The 21,332-nt window shown below is 43.1% G+C and overlaps 3 protein-coding genes across 5 annotated transcripts; 1 reads left to right on the top strand and 2 right to left on the bottom strand.

Annotated features, from left to right (window-relative positions):
• Nucleotides 1-235: 235 nt before the first annotated feature.
• Nucleotides 236-6,562, bottom strand: LOC100833859 (NADH dehydrogenase [ubiquinone] iron-sulfur protein 4, mitochondrial). Its single transcript, XM_003562753.4, has 5 exons — nt 6,274-6,562; nt 5,202-5,290; nt 3,172-3,301; nt 2,131-2,160; nt 236-552 (listed from the first exon to the last, which is right to left on the bottom strand). Exons 1-5 carry the CDS (start codon nt 6,436-6,438, stop codon nt 490-492), a joined length of 477 nt encoding a protein of 158 aa, XP_003562801.1. The 5' UTR covers nt 6,439-6,562; the 3' UTR covers nt 236-489.
• Nucleotides 6,563-13,701: 7,139 nt separating this feature from the next.
• On the top strand, nt 13,702-15,293 carry LOC104583924. 2 transcript variants are annotated; one of them, XM_024457700.1, is made up of 2 exons: nt 13,702-14,756; nt 14,844-15,293. In XM_024457700.1, the coding sequence occupies exons 1-2, from the start codon at nt 14,191-14,193 to the stop codon at nt 14,944-14,946; spliced, it is 669 nt and encodes a 222-aa protein (XP_024313468.1). In that variant the 5' UTR covers nt 13,702-14,190; the 3' UTR covers nt 14,947-15,293. The 2 variants fall into 2 exon arrangements, with proteins under 2 accessions (XP_024313468.1, XP_010236251.1); XM_010237949.3 differs by having other exon boundaries at nt 13,797-15,293.
• A 222-nt stretch (nt 15,294-15,515) lies between these two features.
• Nucleotides 15,516-19,937, bottom strand: LOC100833551. 2 transcript variants are annotated; one of them, XM_003562752.4, is made up of 5 exons: nt 19,321-19,935; nt 19,096-19,240; nt 17,390-17,549; nt 16,553-16,726; nt 15,516-15,807 (listed from the first exon to the last, which is right to left on the bottom strand). In XM_003562752.4, the coding sequence occupies exons 1-5, from the start codon at nt 19,853-19,855 to the stop codon at nt 15,802-15,804; spliced, it is 1,020 nt and encodes a 339-aa protein (XP_003562800.1). In that variant the 5' UTR covers nt 19,856-19,935; the 3' UTR covers nt 15,516-15,801. The 2 variants fall into 2 exon arrangements, with proteins under 2 accessions (XP_003562800.1, XP_024313467.1); XM_024457699.1 differs by lacking the exon at nt 15,516-15,807 and having other exon boundaries at nt 16,564-16,722; nt 19,321-19,937.
• Nucleotides 19,938-21,332: the final 1,395 nt, after the last annotated feature.

Below are 21,332 nucleotides of genomic sequence, written 5' to 3'. Positions count from 1 at the left end.
GGGCAGATTCCAAAAGTGATGTACTGATGTTGACTGGAGATTGCAAGAGAAAAATATGACATGTGCTTTAGTGGAATTGCAAATCTGTTGGTGTGTTCTCATCTTCCAGCGTGCTCCGTTTGATGACGACAATTGATTGCCTCTGCATGTTCGGGCAAGGTCAGGATGGACAAAAGCCTGGCGGTCGGGGATCTGCCTCGGTTTCCTTGCTTGCAATGGCCTGAGTAACACTGGGTAAGCAAATGCAACAACAACGTGCAGATTTTGTTCTCAAAAGTTACAAACACATGGTGGTACAAGTAAGCTCAGTTAACAAACATTTGAGAGGGCAAGTATTTTGTTGTGTTGCAATGCATGCTTATTACATGTTTGATGAAGATATGCAGCCCATATATTGCACGACAAGTATTAATCCAAGTAAAAACAGCAGAGGCAGCAGGGGAAAACAACATCTTATGATCGTCTTCACACAACATGCAAGTCGACAGCTCAGGCTGCTTCCTCCGTCTTCGGGGGACCTTTCCACTTGAAGTTTTCTGCGTACGTTTTGGGCTGCATGATTGAACAGCAACTGTTAATTACATCCAAGCCAATAACATCAATACGTAACACACATCCGTAAAAAAAGCATACTCATACAAAGAGAAATGGCAATATGAGGTTTATTATAACAAAGAACAATAAAAGAAATAAGAGTTCACATCCTCTGTCAAGCTCTATGAGAAATTTGTAGATCCTAGGAACATGCAAATATGTAGTGTGGAGTTGTAATTTTCATATGCTCTTTAATCTTTCTGTCCAGATCCAATGCATATATTGTTTACAGCAGCTCACTTGATGTAATTCTAGAGAACCGTATAACAGATCGGCTAACATAAACCTCAAATCCGTATCAACTATATTTTTTTTAAAGCGAGAACTTTAGGGGAGTCCCCAGGAGTAAATCAACTGGTAGCATTATTAGTTGGGACTTGGGAGTATATGCCATAATGCACGCACCATGAAACAACTGCCAAAACAGTGGTCTCTTTGCATCAGTAGACACACCAATTCAACAAGTCTGGCAGTCAGTGCTGACTAGCTTGTCCTCATCCAGTTGCTAGTAACTCTGGGCAGGTGCACGTTCGATGTACGCCTAAAGATGATGGCAATTTGGTTTTCTATGCAAACCTCTGACTTCTATGTCCTGAGAAACGAGGAATGACTCGAACCATAGCCTAGCTAGTTTTCATGAAAGAGAAGGGCCTTCAGCTCAAACTGCCGGTCTGTCAGAGACATGAAATTTGTGAAGGTCAACAAATTTCGCCAGGTGCTACAATAATATGCAAACGTCTGACTTCTAAGTCCTGAGAAACGATGAATCTCTCGAACCATAGCCTAGCTAGTTTCCATGAAACAGAGAAGCGAATTCAGATCAAACTGCCAGTCTGCCAGAGACATGAAATTTGTGAAGGTCAACAAATTTCGCCAGGTGCTACAATCAAGCAACAGGCTACCTGTTAAATGCGGGCTTTGCCTCCTCCCTTGGTCTCCACATTTCCTTTATCTTCTCCCCAGAACCAAAGTGTGTCCTCGCCTATTACACTTGTCACTCGCCCTTCCTCTACCCCAATCCTGTATCCAACTTCCCTACTAGGTAGAAGGACACCACCCACACGTCCACCTACCAAACGTACCATAGTTCCATTTCCCCTCCATTCCCAATATTATAATGCATTGAAATGAGTTTTCTCTTTACCAGCAGATTTCACTCACTTGAGCAAACAAGCACATGCAATGCTTAGCATCAAAATTATCACCAGTGTTTTATCTTTACTAGCAGGTTTAACTTGCTTTTCTTGCTTGCAACTCGATGTTAGTACTTTCTATAGAGCTATGCATTTGTTGAGCCCCGTAAAATAATGCATAACTTGTGCAAGACATGTCGAAAAGTACATATTTTATGACCAGGACACGGCCCATTTAAGCACAAAGAAAGTTAGAAGACATAGGAAGGACAGGCACTTAAACTGCAAAGTAGAAAGGTGTATGCATAAAGAAAAAAAAAACTAGAGATGCAAAACAGTGTGTAAAATAGGAAAATGCATTAACCAAGTCAGACAAAATAAAGAATATGTAGGACAAACAGACCTTCAAAAGAGGTGTATGACGTTTCCTAACCTGCAAGAAAAAACATATGTATATGTAAGTATACAGCTCCCATTCTCAAAGAAATACTACGAAGGGACATTTTTTGGGCGCAGTACAAGTTACTGAATACTTCACCACTGCTCAAAGAGATCCGACTCAAGATACATTTAACTCCAGAAATGGAAACATAAATTGTTAAAGAGGGTTCAGCTTAGTTCTAGAAAAATGGTCCCTACAAATTTATCACCAACTAAATTTGGAAACAATACAGTGACTGTTTAGCTTTCAATCTCTCACCCTGGTGTGGTTCAAAGAGGGAAGATAATTTCTTACCCTGACAAGGTAACAATAAGTTAACAGAATCAAGGTTTGGCTCTCCATCATAATTTATAATCATACCTCAATGCAAAGTTCAAAAAAACACTAGGTGCTAGGCGGACATTTTGCCAAGAACGAGAACCTTGACCAAGGGCCAAGGAGCCGGTGTTTAGCTTTGACCTAGCAACTATGTGTGCCTAAGCGAGAACCTTAACACGCCTTTTAAAACCATGACATCAAGACATAAAACGGATACATATAGATTATTTTTAGAACAATTCATATTGGTAACTAAATTGAATGGGAAGCAATTTGCAAAGAAAAGAATTCCAGCCAATCGAGAAAAATGAGTAAGATTTATCGGCAATTGTTCTGCGGAGGCACTAACTATTAGCGGCAGGTCAGTACCTAATTGCGTATTTTTACAAATTAAGCTATCACTGCAAACTAAACTTCAGATATGACTAGCTTGAAACTGTACTTGATTAGATGAGCCTCGTCTAGTTTGGACATTTAAGCCCACGAAACCTACAAGACCAGCCCAGTATGAACTTTTAAAATAGAAAAGTGTGACTAAATTATGCTTCAATCTTTCGCAGTATTCCTGAAATGCCATCCTGAATAGAATAATTCCGAGTCGGCATTATCTCTTTTTTATGGTATTTTGTTTTTGAGAAGACGGCATTATCTACCAGAATACCAGGAAGGGAACAACAGACCCACCACATAATCCCATCCGTGCTTTTCAGCAAATGCTTTTGCTGAATCAGCACTGTCAAATGTAAGTCCTGCTTCACCAACATTAGCATATGGATCTCCAGTAGATGTCCATCCCATTAATGGGTTCTCCCACCTATCATGGATAAAAATGTTAAAACGAATTTCTGAAAAGAAAGAAAAAAAAGGAACGGTATCTGACGGTAGATTAATTTGCTAACCAAAATCTATAAAACAAGTAACGGCAAGCTAAACCAAATAATTGCACCAGCTATGACCACAGGTCCACAAGGTATTAAAAAATATATGATGCACCGTAGCACCTAATCAAAGAGACCTGCTCAATCAGAGAATAAACATGCCAGCTGGTGGGTATTCATGTTTTCCCAGTACAATAATCGCCGGAACCCTCAAACATCCATCACAGATGAGTATAGCAGGTGTTCTTTGGTCTTTACAGTTTGCACTTTGCAACAATGATAAAAAGGGAGGAGAATAAACTGTAGCAGTTTACAGATCCTTTCCTTATCTTGCAATTGCAGATTTTACAAGAATTGAAAATGTGTTGTAGTGAGCCTATAGAAACATATATGAACTGCAGTCTGCACTGCCAGCGATAATCGTATGAAAACGAGCATTCATTCTCAAGTTTCTTATTCCCAGTCTAGGTAATACCCCAGAGGTTACAAATATTATTTGTAAGGTATAACAAGTCAAACCACAAAGTCATAGTGTTCAGTGTACCGGCAGAACCAAACCATATTACATCGTTTTTATAGTAGTACATCACATGATGAGCTGTTACATAACTGGGGCCCCAGGAAAACATCACATACGCATTGACAGTATTACATGCAACAATGTTGTATGTACGACAGAAAGGCCTATGATAATTGTACGATGGCAGAAAATCAGGCCGGCAGTTCAGTTTTTCATCTCACATGGCCCATATCGCATGGAAGCTTCAAATGCATTGTAAGTGGATCATTACAGAATTTGCTCTACACAGAGCTGTCACGACAAGAGCCTATACTGCAAAGCAGTTCTTAAGAAAACACTTCCAGTATTAATAGATATAACAAGGTCCAGATGTTCCTTCAGTTTTTGTCCAGCTCAAGAACTCTGCTTAAATAGAATGCTGGGTGTCTTTAATTCTTCATAAACATTACAATAACCAGTGAGGTATGGTCATTTTTGAGAGTCGAGCAGGACTGCAGGAGCGCTAATCTCATGATTTATATGTGTAACATCTCCTGCCCGTATTTTTTGTATTCTATGAACTAGCCCATGTAGAGCTGACTTTTCATCCAAACATATCAAAAACAATGTGATGAAAGTAGGGTGATTGCAATGCACAATTGTTCAATGTGTATTGGCATTCTGAAAAGTAAGTATGAGTCGATTTTGTGCTTGCAGGGATACGTGCTCCTAGCCTCCCACTATCTCAACCTTTTAATGAGCCTTGAAATCTGGCTTGTTTTCTTACCGTACAGTTTTAGCCACAGAGACAATACAACGTGCACAGCTCTCAACGCACGATAAATGGTTGAGAAATGGTAGCACCAACCAATCCAAGCACAAAGGGTTTTCCCAATGAACAAAATCAAGACCATGCTGAATAATATTAGTGTCTCCATGAATAACATTACCTACCATAAAAGACCTAAAGCATGCAAATCAGAAATGAACCAGCAAAATACGCGTCTGAGCTAAGATCAGCATTTTTTAGTAACCCAATACAGAAGTACCCAACCATGATGTGTAAGAAGATTTTGAAGTTAGTTAGAACTACAATCTAACTGCACAATCAGACAGCTCGTAGATCAGTAGCGTTTGACTGCCTCATGCAAGCACTAGTTAACATCAGCAAATTTCTAGTTTTTTATCTGCTTGTAAGCTTACTTGTGAATGTAAATCAATGTTAAATTTATAGAATCAGAAACTAGTGGTAGCCCTTTTAACAACATCACATGCTAACTTGTGAATGATCCATGGGAAATATCAAAAGAACCAACAAAGCACAACAAGAAACATACTTTTGGGTTGACACGAAGTTGATTTTCCACCTCCCAACTTTGCCTGAACCTTGCTGAGATGCAGTCCTAGCTGGTGAATAGATTACAACCTGCAAATTCACAAGAATAAGGGGACCATTTGAGAAGGCTAAAATTGTTGAGATAAAATATTTGGGATTTAGCCCCTATCATGTGAAATCAATAACAGCTCGTTTGGCACCCATCATTTGGGCCTAGAATTCATGAATTCATTTTGAATTCCTGAAGCGAACTTGTTTTGTTGGCACGGAATTGGCCACAGGAATTCAATATCAAATTTCATGGAATTGCACTATAACTAACCCCAATTCCTCTCCAAAAGCCATCATTTCTCTGGAATTGTCTCTCACTCTACAAATCCACGTGGTAGACAAACATGATTTTTGAACAAGGAATTCAAATTCAACCAAATGGAATCCTACCAAAAATTGGATTTCAATTCATTTCTACCAAATGAAATGAAACGATGGTTACCAAACGGTCTGTTAAGGTATTTGGGCTTTAGCATCTATCCTCTTGAAAGTTCGAGAATTAACATACAGCCTATCATAGCATGAGTCCCAAATAGTTTCTGACCCAAAACTATCAACTCCCATTAGAAACATTTTCAGAAGCAAACATATAACGGATGATGGCGCATAATGCACAAAGAAAACTATTAGTATGCGGGAAGTAATGCTGACTTGCTGTCATCTACCTCTCTCGACTCATAATTTTGTTGGATGCCTCTCTCTACCCTAATGCCACACAAAAAAATGGTCTAACCTAAATGTCATTGGGCTGACAAATTTGCATACTAAGTATATGCGGGGGAACACAACGGCCCCCTCATTCCTCCTCACCATAGCTCAAACCAATTGACAATACAATATCACCACCAAATTCGAATTTCAATCAAATCCGAAGTCCCAACCCCAACCACAACTAACGCATCGACAAGTAACAACCTAAAAAAAGCTTGAAGCCCGAACATCTCGGGATGTGCCCACATGGATCCATTAGAGATGGCTCTATCGCGATCAACGTGAAGCAAGGAAAGGCCATGGAACGTTACCCTGCGGCGGAGGTGCTCCTCGGGGATGCCGGATACCATGCCGATCTCACCGGGCTTGATCTCCACAAGAGCGTCGGAGGCTTCCGCGGAGAGCATCCGCGCCGGCGTGGGCGAGAGGAGGGCGCGGCCGAAGGGCGGGAGGACCCGCCGGAGTGGAGCGGCCATCGCGTCGGAGCCGTACACCGGAGAGGCCGGGGCGAAAGGAGATGCAGGGGAGAAGAAAAGCTTCCGAGTTCCGAGCAGACGGCCTGCGAATGTGCGATCTGGCCGGACCGAGGATATGACAGAGCCCATGCCCCATAGTAGTAGTTGGGCAATCGGATCCATTGGCATGGGCTAGATAACTGGGCCATAATATGATAGAGCAAGGCCTATACGGGCGTTTTCATAATCCGGCCTATTAGGCCAGATTGCTCAGGTTTTCCCCTGAAAAAGGCCAGATTGCTGAGGTTAGGGCGACAGGTTTGTCTAAACGCTGAAATCGACTGGATTTCCGGATTTCTGTTTCTCTACATATGATCGAAAATTTCGTTCTGGTCGTATGTTATGGCTAACGGCAGATAAGAGCAGGGAATCGAATGTCGTGCAAAAGCGGCTTCTACTTGTATATGGCTTATGGGTCTGTCGGATGTTAATGTTGAAACTGGAATGAGAAAAAATCAAACTAAAACGTAAAGTTTGAATTGTATGACACTGGACTGGAAAAAGATGGCGAACTGAACTTATCTCAAGTGGTTGGTTCTTTATGGTGGAACCAGACCGCTCAGGTTGAAGTCACAGACTTGGCATGGGTGCTCGCATTTATTGGATTTATTCTAGACTTTAACCGCCGTTGTGCTTTTAGTGGGAGTGACGTACCCCTCAATTACGAGGCGCATGCGCCATGCGGTGACTTCATCAATCTCAGGATGATCTGCCGGCGGCCCAGTCTCTCGAAGGTGCTCATAGGGATGAGTGTACGTGCGTGTGTGTGTGAGTGCTTGCGTTTGTACTGCGATTCCTAAAAAAAAAAGACTGGAAAAAGATGCCTCAGCGATTCTAAAATTAACAACAACAATCATCTGTTGCCAAGTGCGGGAAAGACCCTTTTGCTTTTGCAAAAGCATTACGTGAGCGACTGCATCAGTTGCCAGCCCAATCTGTTATTATTGCTGAAGACCACCATCAGAGATTCATCAATCCAACAAGAACAATCAGAAATCGAAGTGAGGAGCCTGGAGAAGAAATAGGGGTTTCTAGAAGCTTGTCGAACGCGCGCGCGCGCACACACCCCTCACAGTTCTGCTCTCTGTTTATTTTTACAATATTACAGTTTACAAATAGGACCCTGGTATTTCTTACTCACACCTACAAGTCCCTCCAACACTCCCCCTCAAGATGAGGCAAAGATATCAATAAGCCTCATCTTGTCACAAGCATTTACAAAGGACATAGCTGACACTCTTAGTTAAAATATCAGCAAGTTGATCAGATGACCTGACATAAGATATTTGGAGCATCCCTTCATCTAATTTCTCTTTAATAAAATTTCTGTCTATCTCAATATGTTTAGTCCAATCATGATGAAGGGATTATTCACTATGTTGATGGTAGCTTGATTATCACAATATAGTTGAATAGGTGCACCATTAAGTCGAAGTTCTGAGAGTAGTATCCTTAACCACATTAATTCACACAAGCCTGATGCCATTGATCTAAATTCAACCTCTGCTGTTGATCTTGCAACCTCATTTTGTTTTTTACTTCTCCAGCTAACAAGATTGCCCCCAACAAATACACAATACCCAGATGTAGACTTTCTATCATCTAGATTACCAGCCCAGTCGGCATCAGTAAAACCTTCTATCTCCAAGTTTCCATGATTAGAAAATAAAATCCCCTTTCCCGGGTAGCCTTTGAGATACCGCAGTATCCTACTTACTGCGTCCATATGACTAGCTCGGGGATCATGCATATACCTACTAACCACGCTCACGGCATATGCAATATCAGGCCTAGTATGCGATAGATAAATTAGGCGCATAACCAATCTTTGATACCTATGTTTATCAACCGGTTCACCTGAGTCAGCCTTTAGGTGATGATTCTGCTCAATAGGTGTGCTGGCAGCTTTGCAATCTAACATTCCAGTTTCTGCGAGCAAATCAAGTACATACTTTCTTTGTGAGAGGTAGATACCTTGTGCACCGTAGGCTACCTCAATACCGAGAAAATAATGGAGATATCCCAAGTCCTTGACTTGAAATGAGCTTGCTAGAGCCTTCTTCAACCGCGCTATCTCCTCATCAGCATTGCTTGTTATCACAATATCGTCAACATACACAATAAGTATAGCAATTTTCCCTTGAACATATTTGAAGAATAAAGTATGATCTGCATTGCTTTGTTGATAATCCCAAGAGCAGATTTCCTTCCGAAGTTTACCAAACCAGGCCCTCGGCGACTGTTTTAACCCATACAATGATTTTTTCAATCTACATACTTTATCCTTAGTTTCATTAGTATTAAACCAGGAGGAATCTCCATATAAACTTTCTCTTCCAGTTCCCCATGCAGAAATGCATTTTTCACATCCAATTGGAACAATTCCCACTTCAGATTTGCAGCTACTGAAATTAAAGTCCTGATAGTGTTCATCTTTGCAACAGGTGAAAACGTCTCATCGTAGTCTATTCCGTATGTCTGGCTATACCCTTTGGCTACCAATCTAGCCTTGTATCTCTCTACCTTTCCATCAGGTGTGTGTTTTATGGTGAACACCCATTTGCACCCCACTACTTTCTTATTTGGAGGAAGTGTACTTAACTCCCATGTATCATTTTTATCAAGGGCAGTCATCTCCTCTATCATTGCTGCCCTCCATGCTGGACATTTCTTTGCTTCTTGCCAATCACGTGGCACAGGAACAGAGGAATCCAATGCAGCTATAAATGATTTATATAATGGCCCAATAGATGAATAAGAAGTACGGCCAAAAACTTTATATTGATCCAATTTAGAGGGCGGTTTACCATCATTGGACCGAGATGCTTTTCTAAGAGCTATGGGTACATCTAGATCATCATAAGGAGGAGGATTACCACTGCTCGAAGATGATGAAATTGATGGAGCTAGTTCTGAGACTTGTGCTGGAGAGTTCGGAATCAAGTCATGTTGTTGTTCCACTTCTTCTTTTAGAGATTGCTCTAGGCCACCTAAGTCATTGTTCTGCGTGATGACTTCCTCCCCCGTCTAGGATGCTGCTCTAGTTCCACATCAATCGCATCTTCTGTATCATTTGAATTGTTCATTGAAATCACTCCAGTCACCATTCTTTTGTTGATGTCTTGATTTTCCTCCTCTTCCTTTCCTGTCACACTATACAAGTCAGGAAACACATCTGTCAAATCAGGTGCTTCCCCGTAAAATGATTCATGCTCTCTAAATGTTACATCCATGCTCACAAACATTCTCCTTTCGGAGGGACACCAGCACTTATAACCTTTTTGTTTTCCAGAATAACCAACAAATATACATTTCAAAGCCCTCGCATCTAGTTTTCCAGCTGAAGGTCTGTGATCTCTTACAAAACATACACATCCAAACACCTTTGGAGGAACAATATATGATCTCTTACCAGTTAAGCACTCTACTAGTGTTTTGTAATTGAGAACTCTTGAAGGCATCCTATTTATCAAATATGCTGCCGTCATTACCGCTTCATTCCACAAATTTTTTGGGACATTCATGGCCATCATTAAGCAACGAGTTACCTCTAGTAGATGCCTATTCTTCCTCTTAGCTAGGCCATTTTGCTCTGAAGCACCTGGACAAGTAGTTTGATGAATAATATCAAAATTAGACAAATACTCATCAAATTCCTTATTCACATACTCTGTACCATTGTCGGTACGAAATATTTTCACACAAGCATCATACTGAGTTCTAACCAAATTATGAAAATCTTGGAAGCATTCATAAACATCACTTTTACTTCTCAACACGTACAGCCAAGTAGTTCTAGTGCAGCAATCAATAAACGTCACAAAATAACGATATCCATTAATCGAACATACTCCACTAGGGCCCCACACATCGGAGTGTATAGTTTCGAAGGGTTTTGCACTCCTAACATCCAATAGCATGTATGAGCTCCTGGTATGTTTCCCATACTCACAAGCATCACAAACTAACTTCTCCTTACTAACCCTGCCATAAAGTTCAGGATAAATTTTACTCAACAGTACAAAAGGAATATGCCCTAGTCGACGGTGCTGCAACAAAAGCTCACTTAGAGGAGAAGAGAACATTGTAGCAGCTACTACAGGTGACTCATCTTTATCCAAGTAGTATAACCCATCACACATCGTCCCCTTCCCAAGCCTTCTTCCAGTACCAAGCTCCTGAAACATACACCAAGTTGGGAAGAAAAGAGCCACACAATTAAGTTCATTCGTGATGCAGCTGACAGATAAGAGATTAATTGGGAAGGAAAGGACATGCAGGACAGATGATAAAATCATATTTGGACTGCATGAAACTGTTCATGATCCCTTAATGCGCTGAGCAGAACCATCAGCAAGTTTCACATATTGTTCACTAAGACCAGGGGCATAACTAATAAAATCTTTATGTGATCGAGCCATGTGCCTGGAGGCTCCAGAATCAAGTAACCAAGGGGTAGTAGGACAATCGTATGCATTTAAATTAAAATTATTACCACTAGTATTAGCAGATGCAACACAAGTTTCAGCAGGACGTGACTTGTCGCCTGCGGCAGCTTCCTTGAATTGACGCCATTTTTCTAGATCCTCCTTGCTCATTTGAATACTCACAGTTTGAGGCACCTCTTCACTGGTAGTTAAACTGTTTGCCCTGCCCACAAACCGGCCTCCACGCCCACGGCCTACACCACGAATCCCACTACCACGTCCTCGGCCCCTTGCAACCCAGTCCTGGCCACGTCCACGACCTGCTCCCATCAGCGTAGGACAAGATGCCCGCATATGTCCTGTTTGACCACACTCAAAACATGTTCTGTCGCTTATAGGTACGACTGTCCTGTAAGAATTACCAGTTTGAGTGACAAACAATTCCCTCAAGTTTCAACCTGGTTTCTTCACTAATGATAGCTGATATGGCTTGTTCTAAACTTGGTAATTTTTCACCCCCATAAAGTGCTGCCCTTCGGTTCTCAAACCTGAAATCGAGCCCATTCAAAAATTCCCTGACACGTCTCTTCTCCGTCCACTTATTGTATGTTTCAACACATTTGCTGCAGTCCAAAACAATAGGATCATAATAGTCCAGATCACTCCATAGTCGCTTCAGTTCAGATACATACTCAACAACTGTTTTATCCCCTTGATTAAGTTCCTACAGTTCCTTCTGAATTTTACAAGCGAGCATTTCATTACCAACACCTGAAAAGGTACCTTTCAACAACCTCCAGATTTCTGATACTTCCTTAATCCTCTCTACTTGCTTTGCAATTTGAGATGAAACCGAGCTTAGCAACCATGCCCTCACAAGAGCATTGGTCATCTTCCACCTCTGGCCCTCCTTAGAGTTCTCCTCTACTGGCTTCTCCACTGTACCTAGCACATATCCTTCAAGCTTCCTTGAAATCAAGATGGTTTCAGCGTGCTCCGCCCAACTAGCATAACTCTCAGGCCCTTCTAACTTCACATGTGGCATCTGTAGGGGATGAATTTCTTCCTTGCTCTCTATGTCTGTCCTTGAACTCTGTCCTTGCTTACTAATTGCATCAAACAAGCTTCTGTATTTCTCATCCATCGCCTGAAGAACAGCAGCAAGCTCCTTTGCTGTAACCACTGAAGGGAACCATCATCGTCACCCATCTTTTTACTCCACCAGTACCAGACCACCACAAACACCAAAATTAAATCTCCCCAAACACACCTAGATACCAGTTCCCGACGTCTCTCTCACACCTCGTCGCCACCAGTCAACCCAGGACTAACCGCCGTTGTCGGGATGAAGCTCGAATCCACTGCAGAAATCGGAGTCACTGTCTCCGCCCTCAGACAACGAATCGCCTCCACAGCTTCAAGTCCACCAAATCGCGTCCAATGTCGCCGCCTGCACCAAATCACCCTCGATTCACCACCGGCCAGCTTCCGACGTGGATGGCCACGCAGGCTCTGATACCATGATGAAGACCACCATCAAAGATTCATCAATCCAACAAGAACAATCAGAAATCGAAGTGAGGAGGCTGGAGAAGAAACAGGGGTTTCTAGAGGCTTGTCGAACGCGCGCGCGCGCGCACACACACCTCACAGTTCTGTTCTCTGTTTATTTTTACAATATTACAGTTTACAAATAGGACCTGGTATTTGTTACTCACACCTACAAGTCCCTCCAACAATTATGAACTCGTACCCATCCTCGGGGAAAAAAAGGAGATGACCTTTAAGGAAAGGGGCAAATATCTCTTTCTTTTCGATGATGAAAGAGGGAAGAACCCTGTGAGCTGTGATGGAACGATGGCACGAGTCAGGATGATGGTAGTAGTACCAAACGACGACGTACATCCGCATCCTTCTATGCAGGCATATTGGTCACACAATCCATCCAGAAGGGTTGACATCAGGAGCCATCGTGGCAACCAATTTGCATTATATCCCTTTCAGAGTTCCGAGTGCTAACAAGCAGATAACACTAATCAATCCGTGACAGCCTCAGCGGTACTGCTAGGAATAGCTTAATTTTCCTTTCGAACTTTCTCAAGTCATCATCTCTTCCGTCCGTGCGAGGGATTCCTAAAGCATTCTTCAATACACGTAGGTAGCTTCGTGTTAGCTAGCTAACCGCAAGGAAGATCCATGCTTCCAGAGACCTCAAAATCCCTCGTTTAATCATTCAAAATGGGAAGTCAAAAACGGAGGGAGATCAGCCAAAACAAATGATGGGCAGGCAGAGTAGCGCAACTCAGCGAACCCGCCAATTTGTCTCCTCCTTTGACTTGCGCAATAACACTAAAAAACTGACCGTGGTAAATTATTCTGCAAGTACTACGAATCGCAGCCGTTGATTCAGTCAAGGACTTGCGTTAGTTTAATGATCTTGACACGATAAGGCTTACGAGACGAAGCAGAGAGAGTCCACGCCTTGTCCAGCAATCAAATCTCACCGCTGGGTTCAGCACGCCGCAGAGTGCGATCAGCACTAAATCCTGAGCCGAAAATTGGGTATTAACCGGCACGGGAATCACGCGGGCGACGTCGTGCTCTCGCGCGCGGCGCCGCTCGCGGAATGGAATCGATGCAGCCAACCGGTGCGCCGCTCGGGTCTGGGGTCAAGCACTCAATTAAGCGGAGTTGGGAGTCAATTTATCTGCACAGGCTGATGAACCAATGAATGATCTGCATGAGCTCGACGGATAACCAACAAACAACAAGATTGATGGCAATAGGAACCGGACAATACAGATACCCGTGCGCGTCATGGATTACTTGATGCAGCAGATTCATGACATACTCACGGAGTACTACTATAAAGTACATATTTGATTAGTTAAACCGTTGTTTGCCAACCGATTTTGAGTACGAATAGTACTGTTTGTTAAAGCTCGTGTTGCTCTGGGAAGAAGATTCTCGCAACAGGGACGCAACATTTCATTTCTTTACCGGGTCAAGCGTGGCAAGCAAGGCATGCAATTGAATAGTACCGCTGCAGTACAACCAGGAACCTCCAGGCTTGACCGAGCGCGCTCCAGTACAACCGCCCAATGGCCTTAATATGATCGAGCCGTCTCGTCTCGTCCCCAAGACAACCACAAACCCAAACAGAACGACACAGACAGCATAGACGGGAGTAGCAAACCTCGCAGTTATCCAAGTTGCGGAGTTGCCCCCTTTGAATTCAGACGGTTCTTCTTCTTCCTGCCTGACAGAGAAAGCGCTAAACGGTAGCATGCGAGAGGAAGAAATGACCTTCTGCGGCACGGGCAGCTTCAAGGACGTCGACAAGGAGAAGATCAAGACGAAGAAGATCAAGTCACCGGACGCGGGGAAGAAGAAGACGAAGAAGAAGGAGAACCCCTACGCGTCGCGCGGGCTCGACAAGTTCTCCACCGTGCTCGCGGAGCTCGAATCCCGGCGGGAGAAGGTGCTGCGCCGCGTCGACGCCAGCAGCGACCGCGTCATGGTCCGGTTCGTGCAGTCCGGCCCCAAGGGCTGGGTGCCCATCGTCGTCAAGCTCCCGCCGGACCAAGAGCAGCAGCCCGCCGCCAAGGTGGACCCCAACAAGAAGTGCTGCAAGTCGCCGTCGACGGAGTCCGCCTCCGCCAGCCCAAGAGGAGTCGCCGCGGTAGCGGCTCCGAAGGCGGATCCGGCGAAGAAGGCGGCAGGCGCCGTCGAGAGGTGGAGGCCGAGCCAGTACTGGCCGTTGGTGGCGGTGCTGCTGCTGGCGGGCCTGGTGGTGTTCGGGAGGGTGTTCGCCATCTGCTGCACCTCCGTCTGGTGGTACCTCGTGCCCATCTTGAGCGGCGAGAAAGGAGATCAAGGACAGCGGAGATCCATGGGGACTAAAAATAAGATCGGCAGGAAGGTCGGCGAGAAGCTTACCTGGGCGTCGTTGCCTCCTCCTTCGCATGGCAAGAGGGGGAGCAGCTCCGGTGCCCACGAGGTGGTTTCGCCGACAAGCCATCCGAAAGGAAAGAAAGGGTAATTCGAATTTTAGGAAAAGGAAAATATTGCCGTGTTGTAAATATTTCGTTACGGCAGGGTAGCCAGAAAGATCAAGTTTGGAGATTATCTTATCTTTCCCCCTTTTTTCAGCTTCGTTTCTTCCTTTTTGCAACCGGAAAGGAACTGGCTGTAGATTTGTAACTGAAGCGTCCATGTAAAACAAATCAGCCCCTTCATGTGTGGCTACCCAGGAAAAAAAAAGTGTTCAGCGAACTCGGACAATTGACTGTTGTTAGTGGTCAATTCTGGCTAATTTCGAGAGTAACAGCTCATCTGTACGTTGTTTGAAATATGCACCATGTGCCAATGCCTAAGAACTTTCGGATTCAGGCTGGACATGTGCATCAGCATTGTAGAGGACAGTGGAGACTAATAACAGCATGTGATCTTGATTCTAGATGTTTAAAACGGATGGGACGTAAGTCAGCGTGTGTGCTTCTAGATGCTTGAACAACGCCCTTTCCTGAAGTCAATTAAGAACAGAAACTCCTTGTTGAGTGTTCGACTTTCACGGCCGAAAATAAACTAACGACACGCTCAACACCATCATTTCACAACAACGGTAATGTTTGGAATGTGCAGGGGGTATCCATCCCATTCTCATTCAATTGTCAACATGGGTATCAACCAGATAGAACCACACTTGCAGTAATAACTACAAATTGGCAATCAGCACTAAAACAGAATGATTTGGCAGTTAGATTAATGAGATGAAAAAGGAGATATAAAAAATAAATAAATAAATAAGGAACACGAAAGATTACGATGGTACAACCGTACAATACAACCAACTTCCTCCTTGTAACATTTCACCATCTATGAAGTCCTTGTGCCATCAATCCTGAAGTACCACCCGAAGAATTAGATGTTACAAAATGTCAAGGAAAGCATAGTACTCATGCATGCAGCAGCACATATTTTTAGTAGCATTGATGAAGGGTCAAATTAGAACTAAGCGGCTAAAACTACACTGGAAGTGCAAGGACAGCTATTTCGAGAAGAACTGAAGAGGCTAAGAAGACAACTATTTTGATACAGAGCAAGACAGAAAAGGAGTGCATTAAATGTCGAGGAACGGATAATTAGAATTGACAAGATTAGCACCGAGAAATGCTCACAACCCATTAGACTAACCAAGAACTCGAAAGAAGAAAAGAAATAATGGACATCGTAAAAAATGTACCCAAAATAGCAAACTTTACAATTCCTTGATTATCCTGAAAAACTTTGGGCCAGGGGTGGAAATTTTACTGGAAGGCATGATTAATTCTGTGAATTTCTTCTAATACAGGACAAATGGAGGCACTATCCCTGGCATCTAAAGTTTTAAATAGGCATGTGATTGATATTGCACCCCGTGATCGTGCTCTGTTAACTGCACATGAAGATACATATATGCATGTGAACTACAGCATTGCCTAGTATTCCACATGCTGCACATATATCCAGTTTGAACTTTGAAGCCCAACCATGTACAAGATAAAATGAGACAATTTCTCAAAATATATTTGGCAGGAACGGTTGCATGGAGTCTAAGCACACCACATCAGAGTTGAAATTTTTTTGGTATACCAGAGGTAACCTACCCTGAATCTCTTCCTATGATCCGATTCAATTCGTGAGGCATGGTGTTTCTTCCTTCCATGTACGGATGCATCTCTTTCTTCTAGTTTGCTCTGAGCAGGCTCATATTGTGCATTACGAAAAAAACCTTTGCTGTCCCATGTCACTTCGTAGTCTACTTTCAACCGTGATCCTTCCTTCAAAAGAAATGAAACAAGTCAGCTTCCATTATGTTTCCAACATACAGAATACAAACATGTATTAGACATTGATGCATAATGTGTAGTAGAGCACAGTGACTACAAGCCATCTGTTCTTTAGTCTATAGTGCCCGATCAGAATATATCAAATGGGCCATATCATGATACCACAAACTTCCATTAAAAAAGTAAAGGTTCTACCAAACTGACATATGGTTTTGACTTGATTTGAGCATATAAGTAATACTATTTGGAATACTTTTGACATGATTAATAAAAAATGTAAGTCCACAAAGTTATTCCTTGCGACTCGCTTTGAAAGGGTCGATACATTACACGAGTCAAAACTGTAAGTAAAAACCTTCTTGGGCCACGAAATGGTTCTACATAGGGTTCACGAGACGCTACAGTGACCAGACAAGCCACAAATGGCTAACAAAGTAACACAAATAGATAACAGTGAACTCTTAGGGTGAAGATGTCACACATGAATGGGCACGCGAAAGATACTGACCATTGCCAATAGGCAGTAATAAAGTATCAGGTGTACAGTTATAAATATAGTGAAGTAGATGTTGGCATTCTCCTGTGTTATCTTAGTTCGTACTAATAGGGGTGGAGGGTTAAAAGACATCAAGTAATAGAATATTCAAACTTTACCTTCTCTAATGAACGTCCACATAATGCCTTCATTGCATTGTGGAAGTCATCATAACTCTCAAATTGCACCCACACCTTGCAATTGAGTCCAGATATAAGACCCTTACTAGCATCATCTTTTCTTGCTCCTAATTCATCATCATCAGAAATATTTAGAGTCCTGTGAATTCAAGAGGGGATAAATTTAGAGAGAGAAATAACCAGCAGTGAACCAAAGCATCAAGAGGACATAAACATTCACACTGCATTACGGGCTAATAAGATATTACTGAAGCTATAAGGATGCCAAGCATAAAATATGGAATGGAAGAATATGTAGATCACACTTTCATGAAGCTAACTCAGAGGAAATCAATTAATAATTCAGATGGTGCCCAGCAAATCAAATTAGCCATGAGGATTTTAATGAAGCCCAGAATTTGAACTACGATGTTTCAAAGTATTATCTAGCATACTATATACTGCACCTTTTCTTAAAAATGGATCTGAAATCTTTTTCCAATAACTGTTTCAAATATAAATCCTGGGCTTCTGCCCTATCGACTTGTACTTCAGGAAAAAATAATACGAAAATCAGGCAATCAGCCATGTCATCACCTTAAATGACTACTTGCCCGTTCCATAAACACCATAACGGTTTTTCTTCTATAAGTTTTAACCGAGCTTTTGGAGGAAAAACCAGATAAAAAATGTAACGCTCGCAGCCTAATTAGTCAGAGTCAAAGCACTTTATTTATTATCAATACTAAATGCCTAATTATCTAATCAAGTTAGGATATTGCAACCTGTGCTATTTTGTGTGCTGTGGATTTCACTTGCACAATAACTGGCACCAATAAGTACTCCCTCCAATCCATAATAAGTGTCTCAGATTTAGTACAAAGTTGTACTAAGTCTGAGACACTTATTATGGATCGGAGGAAGTAATAAAGAAGGTTTCCTAAGATACATTGTTCCACAACTCGATCCTTAATATTCTTTATTACTGGGCCAGTAACTTTTTGCTATGAATCCTGAGTATCAAGAATATAATCGACTAAGTTACACCAATATTTGTGAACATAGAAACCACACGAAGTTGTTACTGGTTTTACGTGCCAAATTAGCTTAGACTTGGAGAATCAGATAGAAAGCAACATGTCAAAAGGAAAAAGGAGCTTATACATGGCCGCATCCTATTAGAGAACACATATAAGGAACCTTCGAATGATACTGAATTATTTCTATTCGTGTATAAAGTTAAAGCTATGTGTGTATTTTGGGAACAGGGAATGTGTGTGAGAACAGTTATGTTCTACAAATAAATCAGAAACGCTGTTTTGGGTTCATATTGATTATTGAAGGTATAAAGTAGCTAATGTAAGGTTTGTTAAGGCGTCCTGATTCCAGTTTTGGTGGCATTAATTCTTTGGGGCCCCTACTACTTTGACCTGCAGAGTTCTGGCGCATTCGAGCCAAAATAGGTGATCTATAATAGACCAAAACAAGCATCACACACATACAATGGTTTCTGGGTTTCTATTGAAGGTACAAGGTAGCTCATGTTTGGTCTGTTAAGGTGTCCTTAGGCCTTAGCAGATTCCAATTTTGGTGGCATTGATTCTTTGGGAGCCATAATTCTTCGGCCTGCATAGTTGTGGCTCATTGAAGCCAAAATAGGTGCTGGATAATAAACCAAAACAAGGGTCAAGAACACAAGAATGAACCTTATTTTGCCAAGCGCCGAGAAGATGGTGTGGGTGACCAACATGGATGCCTTCGATGATATCCTCGTCTCAGCAAACCACCTGGATGGCACACCTCGGACAATAATCGTGTCTGGTCTTTTTGCTATCTTCCTCACCGGATTCCCTGAAACCAGCAAAGCATCATACAAGTCCATGTAGCAGCAAACACAACCAAGAACGGGGAATACAAAAACTAGCCCATACTGCTGCTAAACAGCTCGGAGGCGTAGAAATCCTCCCATGATTTCTTCACCGCCCTGAAGTCATCGGAGAGGGGGGTCTCGACGGTCATCCGGTACATAACCCCCTTGAGGTTGAGCTCGATGTCAGAGAGCTGCTCGGCCAGGGAGCTACGCCACTGCGAATACTTCTCTTCCTCCTGCTCTCGGGTCATCTCCTCGGCATGGTCGCCTCCCTTGCGGTTGCTGGGGCGGAGGGAGGAGAGATCGCGGACGTGGAGGACGCCAGAGGCAACAGGGTCCTCTCGACGGCGCTTCTGGAGGTCCGGAAGGCGGCTGACGGATAGGTCGGAGTCTTGGAGGAGGGAGAGGGAGAGCGGCGGGTTGCGGAGGAAGGCGAGGAGCGCCGACTTGAGCTGCCACTCGTCGACGGGGCTGACGGAGAGGTCGGCCCGGAAGAAGGAGAGGAGCAGCTTGAGGCGCGGCGCGAGTGATAGGCCGCTCGGGATGGGGAACGGCTCGGTTGGCCGAAGCGCCGCGGCGGCGGTGGCGGCGGACATGGTAGCGCGACGGCTAGGGATGGCGTCGGACGGAGGTTTTGGCGAGCGGAGTGACTGGAGACGACTCAGGGGAGGAACCGATCGGAGGGCATGGCCAGATCTAAAATCAACGCTCACGATTAGTTCTAAAATTCTCCTTTGCAGTCGAACTCCATTTGAGAAATATTCCTTCCTATTCATATTAATTGACTCAAATTTACCAAATATGGATGTATCTATGACTAAAAAACATCTAGATACATGTAATATTTTGACAACTAATATGGATCGGAGGGAGTACGAGTTTTTTTGGGTTCATGTCATAATTTAGATATTCCTCACGAGATTTTACCAAAACATTGCCTTGTAAAAATATACATTTCGTATTTATTTAGTGCCCAAGCAAATTTCCGTGACTGCATCACAGTGAATTGAGCACTAAAGTGATATCATTGGCACCATCTTTATTTGAGTACGGAATCAGATTGACTATTTTGACCTGCCATGTGAGGTGGATTTTAATTCTTCATCGTATCACTCATCTGGCATGTGTTCTTTAGTTGTGTTTTGCATTGGTGGTCAAGTCGCTCTTTTTCAAGCAACATGTGTTCTTTAGTTGTGTTTTGCATTGGTGGTCAAGTCGTTTGTATATGCTCTTTTTCAAGCAACTTGTGAAAGTGCTAGCTTTCCAATAGAGAACTTGAGAAAATATATGCACCGAGGGACATGTTTTATGATGGAACATGTTGAAAACCCGACCAGTTGGTATCCTCTAACTAGAAATAGCACATGTTTATTATTTGTTTGGCTTACGGTGACGCATTGGGTGCATCGATGCAAGTCCCTACCAGTTGGTATCCTCTAACACGAGGTGGGCCACCTCTAAAGTCTAAAGAATTGGCGATTAGGTTCTTTCCAAACATTCAACATGACCTATAATAGATGGCCGCTACACTTGCCTGTCAGCTTGCTGTCGATGCCACAACAGGATCTGTTCCACCAAGCATCAATACAGGAAGTGTCCCATGAAGACACTCGTGAGACTATCATTTACCCAAAGATGCACCGATTGGCGAACCTCCAAGGTGAATGAGGCTAGCATGTCCAGGCATGAGGCCGTCTCTAATGCAATCTTCTAATGAGGATTCTGTTGCATGAGACACACCATAAAAAAGACTTTACACTTAGCGTGGGCCTCCTAAATCTTTGTAGTCAAAATTTTGGTATGGGATCCATAGAATATTGAATTGTGTTGAGCAGGCTAAGCTATAAGGGTGTGTTTGGTGGACTGAGTAAACCCAGAAAATCTCTCCTCGTCCCACTGTTACCACCTGAGAGCGTGTTTGTTAGGTCGGGTGGCCACGCAGGGCTAAGCCCACCTAATACAAAAAAGAGCCCTCAGCCTGGCCCGGTTGTGAAGCAGAAAACGAGCTTCGCATGTGAGCCTGGCTGAGTTGAACCCGAAAAAATATCTCGCTCTGCCCCGCGCTAGGGCACC

This window comes from Brachypodium distachyon, chromosome 1 (assembly GCF_000005505.3).
Source record: "Brachypodium distachyon strain Bd21 chromosome 1, Brachypodium_distachyon_v3.0, whole genome shotgun sequence".
In the NCBI taxonomy this organism is placed as follows: Eukaryota; Viridiplantae; Streptophyta; class Magnoliopsida; order Poales; family Poaceae; genus Brachypodium; species Brachypodium distachyon.
The sequence above is the reverse complement of the archived record's forward strand: the minus strand, read 5'-3'. Positions and strand labels throughout refer to the sequence as shown.

Bases quoted from the DNA above. Each gene is read 5' to 3' on its own strand.
- LOC100833859 (XM_003562753.4), bottom strand. From the start codon at position 6,438: ATGGCCGCTCCACTCCGGCGGGTCCTCCCGCCCTTCGGCCGCGCCCTC. The intron at 5,291-6,273 runs GTAACGTTCCAT...GTGAATTTGCAG, and splicing joins AGGAGCACCTCCGCCGCAGG to GTTGTAATCTATTCACCAGC. The intron at 2,161-3,171 runs GTGGGTCTGTTG...TTTTTCTTGCAG, and splicing joins AGCACGGATGGGATTATGTG to GTTAGGAAACGTCATACACC.
- LOC104583924 (XM_010237949.3), top strand. From the start codon at position 14,191: ATGCGAGAGGAAGAAATGACCTTCTGCGGCACGGGCAGCTTCAAGGAC.
- LOC100833551 (XM_003562752.4), bottom strand. From the start codon at position 19,855: ATGTCCGCCGCCACCGCCGCCGCGGCGCTTCGGCCAACCGAGCCGTTC. The intron at 19,241-19,320 runs GTATGGGCTAGT...TGCTGGTTTCAG, and splicing joins CTCCGAGCTGTTTAGCAGCA to GGAATCCGGTGAGGAAGATA. The intron at 17,550-19,095 runs GTTCATTCTTGT...TTGAATTCACAG, and splicing joins TCGGCGCTTGGCAAAATAAG to GACTCTAAATATTTCTGATG.